The sequence below is a fragment of the Indicator indicator genome, chromosome 1 (genome assembly GCF_027791375.1).
Source record: "Indicator indicator isolate 239-I01 chromosome 1, UM_Iind_1.1, whole genome shotgun sequence".
Classification (NCBI taxonomy): Eukaryota; Metazoa; Chordata; class Aves; order Piciformes; family Indicatoridae; genus Indicator; species Indicator indicator.
Genome location: NC_072010.1, coordinates 66961915 through 66976730, shown reverse-complemented (window position 1 = coordinate 66976730; position 14816 = coordinate 66961915). Strand labels below are relative to the sequence as shown.

The 14816-nt window shown below is 39.4% G+C and overlaps 1 protein-coding gene across 1 annotated transcript in view; it reads left to right on the top strand.

Annotated features, from left to right (window-relative positions):
* The first annotated feature begins 1037 nt into the window (after positions 1–1037).
* The window catches only part of GCC2 (GRIP and coiled-coil domain containing 2), a 28853-nt gene continuing 15074 nt past the window's right edge, over positions 1038–14816 (top strand). The window contains 10 exon segments of the mRNA XM_054381819.1: positions 1038–1139; positions 4013–4075; positions 4736–4820; positions 5899–5966; positions 6773–6877; positions 7654–10140; positions 10823–10892; positions 11589–11689; positions 11769–11867; positions 13485–13604. Coding sequence (XP_054237794.1) covers positions 1038–1139; positions 4013–4075; positions 4736–4820; positions 5899–5966; positions 6773–6877; positions 7654–10140; positions 10823–10892; positions 11589–11689; positions 11769–11867; positions 13485–13604 — 3300 coding nt within the window.

Sequence of the window (14816 nt, the reverse complement as noted above, 5' to 3'; positions counted from 1 at the left end):
TATAACATACAGTGAATGCATCAGGAGGAAAAAAAGAAAAAAAAAAGGAAATAATTTGTGACATATATGTGAAGAACACTTCTGCCTTCTGTCACTAATTGTAATTTGAATTTTAAAAGAATGACAAGCAAACTTAGTAAAATGCAGATTATTCTTCTGAGGGCAACACTTTGACTAACACGACTGTCTTATTTTATTAAAATTATATTCTCTCATGACACTGTAATTAATTCAGTGATATTCTGTATTGTCAGGTGAAATGTAAATAGAATACACCTAAATTGTTTCTCCCAGGCAACTCCTCATTAAAAATAAATTATTTATCACAGATGTCAATAATCCAGGCCCTACTGAAGTGCATCCATGATTACAATAAAAAACCGTGTGCACTTCACAGTAGGTATTGCTCCCCTCAAACACCTACCCAAATAGCTGTAAAAATGGCTATCAGAAAAACAGAACTACACACCTTAACACCTGGCTTCTGCTATTTGCTCTGCTATAACCCTTCATATCCGATGTTTGGTAACTTACTCACTCTGTGCTTCCACTGAAATATTAAAAACGAGATCCTAAATCCTTAAGCTCCTGTTTGATCATAGAGCTGTTCATCTCGTTCTCCTCACGGTGACAGTGACAGATTTGCCTAGAAACCGGCTTTCCGTACCCTGAGGTGAACTCGCAGTAGTGCGAACCCCTAACAAGCCCTTCAGAAACCGGCAACGGTGGGGTGTTGCAGCCGTATCGCCCCCGCCGCCCCGTGCTCTAATAAAAACGGCATAGGGGAAGGCACACAGCTACAACGGCTACCGCTTGAAGCCTCCACTCAGGTCAGTTTTGCCGTCGAAGCAGCCCGCCCACAGCTGTAATGCCGCCAAGCACCGTCACCTCAGCTGAGCCGCACCGCCCCGCGCAGCTTCCGCGTTACCTCCGCCCGAGCGAGGGGGGTGGGACCTGGTTCCGAGGGGGCGGGACTCAGGTGACGGAGCCTCTGTCGGCTCGGGAAAGGGGAGGTCTCGCGCTACCGGCGTGCGGGGATGACGGAGGCGGAAGTGGGATGAGGGAAAGGTAGCGGGGCTAACAGCTTCTGCGGTGCCGCGCTCTCCCCGCCCCTGCAGTGAGCCGGCCCCGACATGGAGGTAACGGGGGGGCGACAGCGTCGCTAGGCTAGAGAGGCGCGGAGCCGGTGGGGAACGTTGGGGGAGGGGATCCTTTGCCAGGGGCGGGGGGCGCGTGACCTTGGGCTGGAGCACGCGGGAGGGGGCGGGGCAGGGGGAGGTCTCCGACAGCCCCCTGGGCCCAGCTGTGGATCGCCCGCAGTACGCTCCGCGCGTCGCCTCTGGTTGTCGGCGGGCGTTGGCGGCTGCGAGGTGCGTCGCTCGCCTCGGGGCCCGTCGCCGGCTTCTGCCTGGGGCCAGCGCGGCGAACAGGGTAGCCCGCGGGCTGCTGCGCGCCCCTTCGTTGCCTCCTTGCCCGCCGCCGTGGGTAGTGCAGCCCTACTAGGGGGAGTAATGCGCGGCCCACCGCGCTCCTGCCTGGGCTGGAGGTGGGTGCTGAAGTCCTGTCCTGCGCAGTGCGCGCGTCGGTGAGGGTTCGAGGGGTTGCATACTGCCTGCCAGGCTTGAAGGTGGGGATGCCATCCTGTTTGTGCTGACTAAAGGGAAGTAACACACAGATGACAGCGAATGTGTTGAGTTGTTGCTCTTTAAAAGTAGCCACGAGCGAGTAAGCATTCCTGTTCTGCTGAGATGACCTGATGTGTTGATAGTATACCAACTGAAACGCCGGCCAACCCAAGCGAATAAAATCGCCGAAGTATGTGTATTCAGTGTAGCTTTCATAACCACCAAGGCAAATTCAAAGGCGGTGTTAAAGACTTCAAAATTTATGTATGACATGAATCCTCCTGGTAAATTCTGAGCTGTGCACATTCTATGTCTCTGCAGAGTGATCACATCTCAAAGTATGTTTCACAGTGACTTGGTATGGTTTGGGTTAGTGATGCCTGAAAGTTACACACTGATCAGATCATCATGTCAAAGTTTAATACATTGCACTTACATATTTGTTAGGCTTTTTCAGAGTGTGTTTAGCAATTGCAAAAGTAAGGCATAGATAGCAATTAAAATACACAGAAGATGCTAAATTGTGGCTTGCAAACACCTTTGCGTAGATAAAGTAGGCTTTAAATTAATAAAATACCCCAAACTATCTATATCTCAGTAAAGCATGGATGTATACTGTGGTTTCAGAATGGTGAAATAAAAGAATTGAGAATCCTTGCAGGATTCAGTGTTGTACTTAGTGTGCTTCATGGCTTACAGCTCAGATGTACCTAATCAATGAAAAGCTTAGTGTTCATTAGTAATTCATCTTCCTCATTGTTCTTCTAATTCAAATGGATGAAGCTCTCTACACAAACTGCTTCTGGTTTCTTTTTCCAGAACAGGAAAACTGGATGTGTTGTATTGCATGGTATGTGGTTCTGCCTCTCTGTGTATTAGCTCAAAAGAGAGTAAAAATAATGTATAGGTTCACCTGACTTTAACTGTAGTGTGGAGAGACACGTGCTATCATTTTCTAAACTGTACATACAATTTATTGTACTTAATTGTACTGTATTAAACATATATGCTGCTTGTAGTGACAGTGGTTTTATACTTGCAGTGCTGAGATATTAAGAATGTAAATGTTAACAAAGTTTTGCATGCCAAGAAAAACCTGAAACTCGTACTTCATAGTTTAAAAAAACCAAAAACCAGAAAAGCAATATTTATGTTTAATGGGCACATTGTTTTCTAATGTTTGCTTTTGTAATCTCATAAAAGCACTAGCCCACGTGAAACAGAGATAACTAACTGCCTTTGTCCTTGGTCTGTACTTGAACTTATATTTCTAATTGTGGCCTTTCATATTATCTGTATCAGTTGTTCTGTCTAAATTGTTAGTGATTCTGCATTCTAAATAGTGTTTAGATTCAGTTTGGCTTTTTCCTTAGTCTGTTATAAGGATGGGGGTTTTTGTCAGAATAAAGAGAATACCAAAGAAAAGTGAAGATATGTGTACATACCTGCACACAATCACTGAGATATCTAAAAATACAAGTATTTCTATAACACACCCCTTCACTTTTATGCACAAAAGCGTGGTAAAGGTCAAACCTTGGAAACACTACCCTTGATATATTGGAAGTATCTGCTCCATTTTTGCTTTGCCCTATCTTAGTAATGTATGTTTCTTCGTATTCCCAAGTATAGGTAAGCATATGTCATATAAACCACTGTATAGTAACATGGAGTCTTCCTGATTAGATCTGTGGAAGTTTACAGTTGAAGGCTTTGTGCATGTATGTTAGAAATAGGGAGCCCAGAATTTGCAGAGTCTGTTCAACTGTATTGTGTCAGGCCAGCACTTCTAGTGCTAAGTGGTGTGTTTAAAAATAAAGAAATAAAGGTGGGGGTGTGGTGGAGCAGGGAGAGAGGGTTCTGTTTTGTTCAAGAGTCTTGGCTTTGCTGTCTTTTCAAATATATTTGTTGGGCCAACAGTTTCAGCAATACCCAGTATGTTTAAGAAAGGAAAAAACGTTGAGCAGTATATGTGGTTCAAAAGTTCCCAAACTTTGGTTTAACTGCTACTCATCTACATTTTTTTTTCATTCATGCTTTTTTTAAAGTGAGCCTTTTAAGAACAAAATACTAAGTCAAGCCTTTAACTCTTGTAAATAAAATAATTTCTCAGAAGCGTATCAGCTCTAGATCTCAATTGAGTAATGGAATTACAAGATCATAGTGGTTTGGGAATCAGTAATTTTCTGTTCTGCTGTTGTGTTATACTAATGACAATAGATTATAATTTTTTTTTCCATTATTCTTCAGACTCATCCTACAAATACTTTTATTGAGCTGTCCCTGTATTTGTTTATTCTCAGTGTTTGCAGACTTGCAGCTAGTTCCAGCAACAGTCTTACATTAAAAGGTTCAGTTACCACAGATTGTGCTTTATTTTTTTGTAGGTTCAAGATCCTGGGCAAGAAATGGTGGCATCTTCTGGCACACCAGGATCAGGCAAATCAAAGGTTAGTTAGTCCTCGCAAATCTAATTTATTTGTGTATCGGTTGTTGAAGGGGTTACAACTTAGCATGCAAGTTCTAATAGGAAGACATAAGGGTGTTTTTTATCAACTTCCTGTGTTCTGCACTTCTTGAAAATTTGATTTATAAACACTAGGCTAAGGTGTTTGGGAAATCTGTGAGAAAAAACTTCTTAACTGATACTTTCATTTCCTGTTACAATATTTTATCAAATATTAGTAGCATCCAGTTTTGGCAGTGGCATGCTTCATAACGTATACAGACTTACTTGTTGGAAGTAAATTTAAGCAATGTCGATATTAGATCAGCATGCTATTTTCAAAACATTGATCAGATTATGCTGGTGAATTCTAACCCCTCCCAACTGTGTTTTCCTGTTTAACTGATGCTGCTCAGCTGTGTGCTCTAGAATGATTTTGGAAAAGCACAGAATTAAACATAGTTTCTGCTACTGCACTCAAAATACCAGATTTGGATAACAGAAGAGCAGTAACTTGGACTGCTAGTGTTCTTGCAAGTGTGTGGTAAGACAGTTTCGTGTCCAAAGGTTTAACTTGTTGGAAATCTGATGTTAAAATACCCTGTTTTCTGTTTGCCTTTGCGTTAAAGGAAGCTAGTTTCTCTAATCTGTATTTTTTGTACAGCTTGACACATTGCCTAAAGAAGATCTCATCAAGTTTGCAAAAAAGCAGGTGATGCTTATACAGAAAGTGAAGTCAAGATGTACAGGTACCTTACTATAAAGAAAAAAATTTCTGCCTTAATGCTTGGTGCTATCTGCCCTTTCCTAATTAACACTGCATGTTTTTGCTAGGTAGATCTAAATTCTAGGCAAATATCCTAGATTTTATTTTCTGCAATTTGGCTATTTTTTGTGGAAGGATAAGGGTTGAAGTCCTTAGAGCAAGGAAGGGAAGGAAAAGAAGCATTTCTTTTCTCAGGTATTAAATTAATTTTGATCTGGCGGTATGGTATGATGGAACAATGTAGCTTGTGCAATTCTTAAGGTGGGACTTGTTGGCTGTTTCCCTGAGCAGTTACAGGGAAACCTGTTGCTTTTCAGGAAGCAGGTAGGAATGGGAATGTCTCTGGTAGGTTTTTTGCATTAAAAAAATTAGTACTGCTGTAGAGTACAGTGGCTTCTTTGAAATGGTTAGCTACTTTATATTTGATTGTTTGCTGCTTTAACAAGAAGTTGCGAAATACACCAAACAAAGTTTTGTGTTGATCGCCTAAAAGTAACCTGAGTAAAACTGCTCTCATGCTGTCCCTCTCCTGTCTGCTATTCCTTTCCCTGCAGTGGCCCATGGATTGGACTGGTGTCATTTCCCTGTGTTTACAGTCTTATTCTTATGCTGACTGCTGGTAGCTGCCCAGAAAAACATTAAGTAAAGGGATGGGCTTGCTAGGCTTTTCCTCAATGGGGCTATTCATAAGATCTTGTTCTTCTACTTGCTGCCTGTTTTTAGAAAACCACTAGGAACTGAGTATCTTTTCTCTCACTTAAATTGACCATGACATAGAAGGTAAGACAATCATTGAAAGAATTTCTATCTGCTGTCCTTCTACCCTAACAAGGAAACTTTGCTTCCTCAGGAAACCATGCTAAATGTCAGGACTGGAGAAAAAATACTAAAAGTTTGTTCTGTTTTCCATTTGCCCTTTCTACCACTCTGTAACAAAGAAAGATTAAGTAAAAGACATCTCTGATGTGAACAGGAGTGTTGTTAGGCACTAGATTTACTAGTAATTTACTACTGTGATGGAACATCAATGCATATTGTGAAATTTCTGTACTTTTTTTAAGAACTAGAGAAAGAGATTGAAGACCTCCGATCCAAAGCAGCTACTGGAGGAGCTGATGATATTATTCAGGTAGGAATATGTAATGGAGTTCTAATGTATTACATAATGTTGACTGAAATACATCTGCAGAAATTATTTGGAAATAAGCTTAAAAACTCTTACTCAGGTCAAAGTTAAGAAATATTCAGGAATTCAGCTGAATTCCCAACTTACTCCTCAGAAAACACTATCAGCTCTGTGAGGAATAGTACAGCATAGTACAGTTTCTTCAGCAAGGTTTTTTGTGATGTTGCTGCTTAGACAGGCTGTTGTTTATTTTAGAATGACCACTGCAGGAGGACTTCAGCCATTTAGAAAACCTACAAAGCAGTCATTTGAAGAGCTCAGAAACACAATTACAGTTGTGTGTCACAAGAAATAGTTTTTGGGTAGTAACCGGATTTTTTTTTTAAGTATCAAGGACATCTGTCTTTCTCAAACTAAGAGTGTTAGCATATGAAAGTGAAGATTGATAGCTCAGAGGAATCTATCAATGGAAAAATTGGTTTTAATAATTTGGATGGAGATTTGTCTTCTACAGAAGTAGACCTTTCCCTCCCTGCACCTGGTAATAAATAATTAGCTCATCAGAAATTTTATTTTGAACAGGACCTTTTTTTAAACTTCAGAATAGGACTCAACACTGTTGTTTTAGTCTATATATTCTGTATCTGTCATATTTGGGCTGATAGTAACTTTTAAAATCAGACTGATCTGTTTAATTGACAACAGAATGTCATGACCTCAATATGTGAGGTCCTATGGTTTACACAAATCGTTCAGACTTGCATTATTAAGAAACTGTTCCTTCAGTAACATTTCTCCCTTAAAATTAGGCTCTCACAGAAAGGCTGGATGTTGTACTTCTGGAGAAAGCTGAAAGTCAGCAGCAGTGCATGACTCTGAAAAAGGAAAATACTCAAAGAAAGCAAGAAGCAGAGGTATTGAAACAAGCAATAGAAGATTACTAGAATACTTGCAAATTACATTTATTTTCTAGTTTTGCTTGTTGTTTATTTAATTTTAATATTTTTCTTCACTTACCTGTGTTCTATTTACCTTAAAAAAAGATCTTCATATCTTGAAACATAAAAAAATATTCATATATTGAAACATTTTCTCCGTACCCCCTATTTTGTTTGTTTTAGGACTAACAATAAATTTAATATTATACGCACTGGCTATTCAAAAAAGAACTCAGTCTGCGTGTTAGTAGCCTACATATGTGATGGATTCAATCAATGGGCTTTGCCTTTCCATTGCAAATAAGTTTGCATTCAAATATTCATAGGAAGTAGCCTCTCAGCCAAGGCGTCTATATTATGTCAGTAATATCAATTAATAATAAAGTGAAGGGTGATTTGCTTCCAATGGACGACCATTGTTACATTGTAGATACTTGAATTTGATGCACTAAAAGTAATTTTGCCTTAAATACAGTATCAGGATAGTTGTTAAAGCTGAAGTCTGTCATGACCATTTTGTGAAATTATGCTGGTAAACAGGATTTAAGAACTAATTTTCCTTTCTCATTCTGAAAATGTTTCTGTAATTTCTGCAGTGTCTTCTGAATTGAGTCATCCTAATATAGATAAAAATTGCCACAGTGTATTATATCTAATACTAAGGACTGTTGAGTCTTCTAATTCATTATTGTAAACAGTTTATTTGGAAATTGCTAAATTACCAGTATTTACTAATTTTCATGCTTGTTTAGGCTGCAGTGGCTAAGACAGAAGAACTGCAGAAGCAACTGGAGCAATCAAGTATTGACTTTCTGAAAGAAATAAAAGCTCTGAAGAGTGAATTAGCAAATGCACAATGCAAACACAATGAGGACTTAACAAAGCTGAAAATGGAATTAGAGGAACAAATGAAGAAACAGATGGTGCTGGTGGAACAGGTTGAATGTCATAGTGATAGCCAGAAAGAAGTTGAAAGATTACAAGATGAAGTCCAAAGAATTAAATCTACTTATGAGGAGCAAATTTTGTGTCTGAGCAAGCAGTTGGAAACTGTGAATGAAGACAAAACCAAAGAAGTGACAAATCTGCAAGAAACCATTAAAAGCAACTCTCAGTGTTACCATAATGAAATAAAAAGTCTGAATGAAGAGCTTAAAAAATTAAAAACTGCTCATCAGGAAGAAGTGTCAGAATTGATGCACCAGATTGAAATATCATCTAAAGAAAATGAAGAAAAGCAAAATCAGATTAACCAGTTGCAGCACAGTTTGGCAGAGGAGAGCTTAATACAAGAGAAAAATATGAAGGATGAAATGTGTGCTCATAGTGACCAGCATGAATATGACTTGGAACAGCTAAGAGAAGTCTTAAATAAAAATGTAGAAAACAAGATGGATGTTGTATACACACAAGAAGAATGTGCTATAGAAGTGAAAATGGAAGAAAAAGTTAGGCACCTGGAGCATACGTTAGAGGAGCTCCAGTCCCAACATAGTATATTAAAAGATGAGTTAACTTACATGAGTAATGTTAAAGTAAAACTGGAAGAGGAAATCCATCGCATAAAGGATGAGTACTTTCATGAGCGGGAAGACTTAGACTTTAAGATAAATGAACTGCAGCTTAGTAAAGAAGATTACTGTTGTGTAATTGAAAAACTAAAATCAGAGCTTCAAGCAGCAAGGGAGTGCTGTGAAACCATTGTAAAAGAGCATAAGTTAGAGATTCAGACTATGAAAGAGCAACATAAGAGAGAAATTTCTGAACTAAATGAAACTTTATTGTCTGGTTCTGAAAAAGAAAAGATGGGATTAGTATTTGAAATGCAGGAACTTAGAGAAAAACTTGAAAAGCTAACTCAGGATAAAGAAGAAGCAGTGTCCAATTACAATAGCCTGAGAGAAACAATGGAAACTCTACAGACTGAGCTAGGGGAATCTGCTGGAAAGATCAGCCAGGAGCTTGAATCGATGAAACAGCAGCAAGCTTCTGACGTCAGTGAGCTGCAGCAGAAACTCCGAGCTGCTTTCAATGAAAAAGATGCTCTTCTTGAAACTGTGAACCACCTCCAGGAAGAAAGAGAAAAATTGTTGTCTAATCAGCTAGAGACAGAAGAACTTAAATGTAAAATTGTTAGTCTTCAGGAGGAGAATAACACAATAACAAGCTCCATCAAACTAAAAGAGACTACTATAAAAGATCTGGAAGAGAAAATAATTGTTCTAACCGATCAAAATAAGAGTATTTTAAATGAAGTCAAATGCTTGGGTGAGGAGAGAGAAACCCTTCAGGAGAGGTGCAAGCAAGAACAAGAAAGAGTTCAGGAACTTCAGGAAGAAGTAGGTGTTGCTAACCAATACAATAGTGACCTGAAAAAAAAGGTGGAGGAATTAACAGAGAGGCTGAATGAAGCTGTGACTAGGAAGACTGAAAACACTCAAATGCTAGAGCAACTGGAAAACCAGATCGAATCTCTGGTGCGTGAAAAAGAGAACCTTTCATCTGAAGCATGTCATCTTCATGAGGAAAACAAGAAAATAATTCAGGAAAAAGACGAATTAAGTGAAAAGCTGGAAAAGGTTATGTCTGAAAAAGATGGTTGGTTAGTGTTGAAAGAGCACTCTGAAAGTTTAGAAAAGAAACTACAAATGACAACTGCAGAAAAAGACCATATATCAACATTACTTGAAAGTGAACAAGAGCACAGGTCACTCGTAAAAACTCAGCTGTACCACTTACTTGAGCAAATGGAGTTCAGTGTTTCAGATTCTGATGAGTATGATTCTCTTAGCTTGTTACAAATTGCAAATGAATCCTTGGCAAAAATCAAAGAAGAGCATTGCCTTGCACTGCAGAATGAGGAGAAAGTTCTTCATTTGCAACGGGAAGTTGAGAGACTAGAGGAAGAAAATGCAGCTCAATATAGAGATCATAGGTCCCTCATTCAGGATTTTGAAAAAGAAAAGACTCACTTGAGAGAAGAGTTGAAAGGAGCGTGGTCTGAAAAAGAAGCACTTCAGTGTGATATCCAGGAGCTTACAAGTGCTAGTGAAAAAACAAGGATTGAAAATCAAGATCTTAGAGCTAATATTGAACAGATTGCTCAAAAACTTGCTTTTTATGAAACTCAAATACAAGAACAGCAAAAAGGATCAGAAAAACAAGACGACTTAAATTTCATTCTGGAACAAAAGGAAACTGAACTTAGAAATGTGAAAGACGAACTGAGTTCTCTAAAGGTTATATTTTGTTATTGAAGTATACAGACTAAACCTCTAAAGTCTTCAGAATTAAGGTTCAAAAAATACTTTCAATTATCTCTCTTTTTCCTTTTTTTTTTTTCCCTTGGCCTGAAAGTGAGTTTCCCTTCTAGAAAGCCAATTTCTGAGTTTCCTAGCACCTCAGAATCCCCTCCCTCCCCCCAGAAAAACAAACAAAAGACCCCAGAAAACCCCAACAACTGAACCAGGCAAAAGTTGTTTTTACTTGAACCTCTCTTCCTATCAGTACCCCTCAAAGTCATCATTTTCTAGATGCATTAACCAACCTCTTAATCTTTCACCTCTAATTTTCTGTGATCTCCATCTCAGACAAAACTAGTGTTTACTCTGCCTTAGTTAGCTGCTGCTAACTTCAGGTCTTGGGAACTGATAAACCTGACAGCTGCAGAATTAATGGTCTCCCATTTTTTGTCCTTGGACAGGATGGAAAGCAGCTTTTAGAAGGTTGGAATGTTTTCCTTTCAACATAAATATATTTTTCAGTTACCAAGCTGATAGGAAATTGCTCATAAAGACTTTCATGGTAGTAAGAATGTAGGCACAAGTCCAGCTATAGCTGAAACCTATGGTGGCTTGTTAGGGGCAAACCAGTTAGCACAGATAGATGTTTGTAATACAAGTGTCTTTCTTTATAATACAGAATTTAATGGAGACACTGACTGAGAAAACTGATCAACAGTCTTCAGTAGCAGAGCTTCAAGAAAAAATTGGTATCTTTCTCACTGTTCTCTTTTATTTAAGGTTTGGGGGGTTTTGGAGGGTTAGTTTTTTATTCTCTGCAAAATTGTCCCCTATTTCCTATTTCATACAAGTCAAGGAAGGTGGGGAAGTAGATATCGATGCAGCTTCCTACAATATTCCTTCCATTTGGGATTTGAAATATTGTTAGCAATCTTAAGTCAGTTATAATTTGATAATTCCTAAGTTTTGGGGGGTTTTCTTCTTGTGTACATTGGGCTATAAACAATATAGCATATTTCATCTTTATTTTTTAAAATTTGGGAAATAGTTGTGCCAATAATATACCATAATGCTGCCAAGATGACACAAAAGCAACTATTTTCCAAAACTACTGTTGCCTCATTACAGTTACCCCAACACATTAGAAAGAAAACAGTCCAGAGTTGTTAGAATTGTATGTGGAAGTAGACAGGAGTAGGGCTTTTAACTATGATGGATGCCTCTGAAAGGCAGAAAGATTGCCGCTAAGCTGCCTGTGAGGCTGGATGTTCTAGCTTAAAATTAAATTTAAATTCTTAACTGAATGAAATATTGGAACTTCTCCCCTTGCTTTATATCTTGTTTTGTTTCAAAGTCATGAATTATGTTCTAGTTGAATTTAATTTTTTGGGGGGGCGGAGGAAGAGGGGAGGCATATTTTTACACGTTTTATTTATGTATTTTAGGAAGGCTGGAAAAAGAATCTGCAGAAAAAGGAGAGAAACTAAATAAAATCAAGGTTGTTGCTGTGAAAGCAAAGAAAGAGTTAGATGCCAGCCGAAAAGAGGTATCCTGACTGCTGGTTAATATGAAGAACATTCTGCATGTGGGTTCTGGTTTAATGATGCACATTTCTTTTTAATAAGACACAGGCTCTAAGGGAGGAATTGGATTTGGTTCGATCAGAGAAAGATCAGTTGTCAGCTTCAATGAAAGATGTCATTCAAGGAGCTGAAAGCTATAAGGTAAGAGTAGTAGTATTTTTACAGAAAACAGTTATGTCAGAAAATACTTTGCTTTTGAAGCCTACCCTAGAAAACAAAACAAAAAAAGTAGTTTTATGCTTGGTTCAGAGAGTATCAAGTAATGGCCAATAACAAATAGAGTACCAAAGAGGTCTGTGCTGAGATCTGTCCTGTTTAACAGTGATCTGGAGAAGATGATGGAGAACATACTCGGATTATTCCTAATTGAGAACAGTCAATTCAGAGGGTAGGGCTTCCATTCTGAGAGATATAGACAGGCTTGAAAAATGGAACAGAAACCTTTTGAAGCTAATTGAAGGCAGATGCAGAGTTCTTCATGTGGGAAAGAGGATCTCCTTGATACAGGCTGGGAACTCTGTGGCTGCAGAAAAGATTGTCAAGGTTTGGTAGGCACCGAGAATGAGAAAACTCTGTTCTGGTACAAAAGGTAGCAGCAGAATCCTAGTCTGTAAGAACATGAGTACAGCTAATAAGTAGGTCAAGGGAAGTTGTTTTGTCTCTGGTCAGCACTCCCATGAAGGGAGTCTTATGAGGACCAGCTAAAGGAACTGGAGTTGTTTAGCCTGGAGAAATTGAGGCTGAGGGGACACCATACTGCTTTCTACAAGTACCTGAAAAGAGGCTGTGGTAAGGGGGGATTTGGGTTTCTTTGCCCAGATGACAAGAGATAAGAGGAAATAGCCTCAAATTGTGCTAGGGGAGGTTTAGATTGGATATTAAAAAAAATTTCTTCACAAAAAGGGTTATCAGGCATTGGAACAGTCTGCCTGGGGAAGTGTTTTAAGTCACTGTCCCTGGAAGTATTTCAAGTAGGCATGACACATAGGGACATGGTTTAGTACGGGGCTTGGCAGTATTAGATTTACAGCTGGACTCAATGGACTTTTGAGATCTAAATAATTCCATGACATCACATGACAGTACTGCAACAATCTTGTCTCTCCTCCTCCCTCCAAATACAAGAAAGAAATTAATAGTCATTTTGGTGGAGGGTGACCTGGATGGTCAAGGGACTGGAATAAGTGAGGTACAAGGCTGAGAAATTTCTCACCCTGGAGAAGACTTCAAGTTGAGCTAATAGCAGCCTTCCAGTACCTGCAAAGATGCTATTAAGGAAACAGAGACAGGTTATTAATGGAAATGGAAGATGAGAGACAGTAGTCCAAAACTGAAATGAGAGATTCCAAGTAAGTATGTAGATAAACATTTTTACCCTGTGAGGATGGTTGAACTTCAGAATGGGTTTCCCAGAGGTGTAATGCCATCTCTGTCCTTGGAGGCATGTTCTTGAAAAGACCTGACTGAACAAAGCTCTGAGTGAACTGGTCTGATCTCACTGCTGACCTGCGGTAAGCAGAAGGTTGAATGTAGACCACCTGAGGTCTTTTCCAAGCTGAATTGCTCTGCAATTTCATGAACTGAAAAGGATTTCTTCCAGAGCTTGTAATAGAACGGTAATTTCTTTCTGATATTTCTCATGTTGCATTAAGAGAACTCATATGATGAAATACTAGCAAGCTAAGTGTTAGAGATATGGAATATGCTTATGTAATCTGTATGTTAAAGAAATACAGTTTTATGTTTGTATGTATTAAGAATCTTTTGATAGAATATGATAAGCAAGGAGAGCAACTGGATTCTGAAAAAGGAAGAGCAAATAATCTTGAACGTCAGATAGATGACCTCACAAGACAGCTCCAGGTATCATCCCAACAGGTCAGTTCTGTATATGCCTGATCTAATGATAATTACAGTAAATTATTTTAATTACTGAGTGTAAGTTTCAGTCTTGTGCTTGTCACTATATAGTGACTTGGAATTCAGGTTTAGAGGGCTGTTCTTTTACCTGGGCTGTGACAAAGGTAAATACATCTAGAACATCTGGCATTTTCAATAGAAGGGGCTTGATTTTCCACAGACCAACTCAGAGAAAAGACCAGGTGATCACCTCTGGTGATTTTTTTTTGTTTGTTTTGTTTTGTATTTAATCAATGTTTAAACATACCAAATTTAACTACAGGTTTTTGCATCTTTCACAAGGATGAGACTGCATTGTAGAGTACTGTAGTGCTATAGGACAAGTGCAGGGTCATACATCTGGGAAGGAGTAACAACAGGTACCAGTACTGGTTAGGGTCTGCCCTGCTGGAAAGCAGCTCCACAGAAAAAGACCTTAGAGTGCTGGTGGACAGCAAGTTTTCCATGGAACAACAATGTGCCCTTGTGGCCAAGAAAGCCAAATGGTATCCTGGGGTGCATCAAGAAGGGTGTGTCCAGCAGGTTTAGGGAAGTTCTTCTACCTCTCTGCTCTGCCGTGGTGAGACCACACCTGGAATACTGCTTTGAGTTTTGGGCTCCCTAGTTCAAGAAAGACAGAGAACTGCTGGAGAGAATCCAACAGCGAGCCATGAGGATGATTAGGGGACTTGAGCATCTTCCCTATGAAGAGAGACTGAGAGACCTGGGGATGTTTAGTCTTGAGAAGAGAAGACTGAGAGGGGATCTCATCAATGTGTATAAATATCTGAGGGGTAGGTGTCGAGCGGATGAGGCCAGGCTCTTTTTGGTGGTGCACAGTAACAAGACAAGGAACAACAGGTTCAAACTTGATAGAAGATTTCACCTCAACATGAGGAGAAACTTCTCTACAGTGAGGGTGACGGAGCACTGGAACAGGCCGCCCAGGGAGGTTGTGGAGTCTCTTTCTCTGGAGACTTTCAAAACCTACCTGGATTCATTCCTGTGCAGACTACCCTAAGTGATCCTGCTTTGGCAGGGGGGTTGGACCTGATGATCTCTTGAGGTCCCTTCCAACCTCTAATATACTGTGATATTCAGAAGAGTCTAAGATGGTACTTAAGAAGCTGTGATATAATATTTTTTGCAGAGCTAGTTGCAATTTGTTTGGGATTTAGGAGTTAAATACCC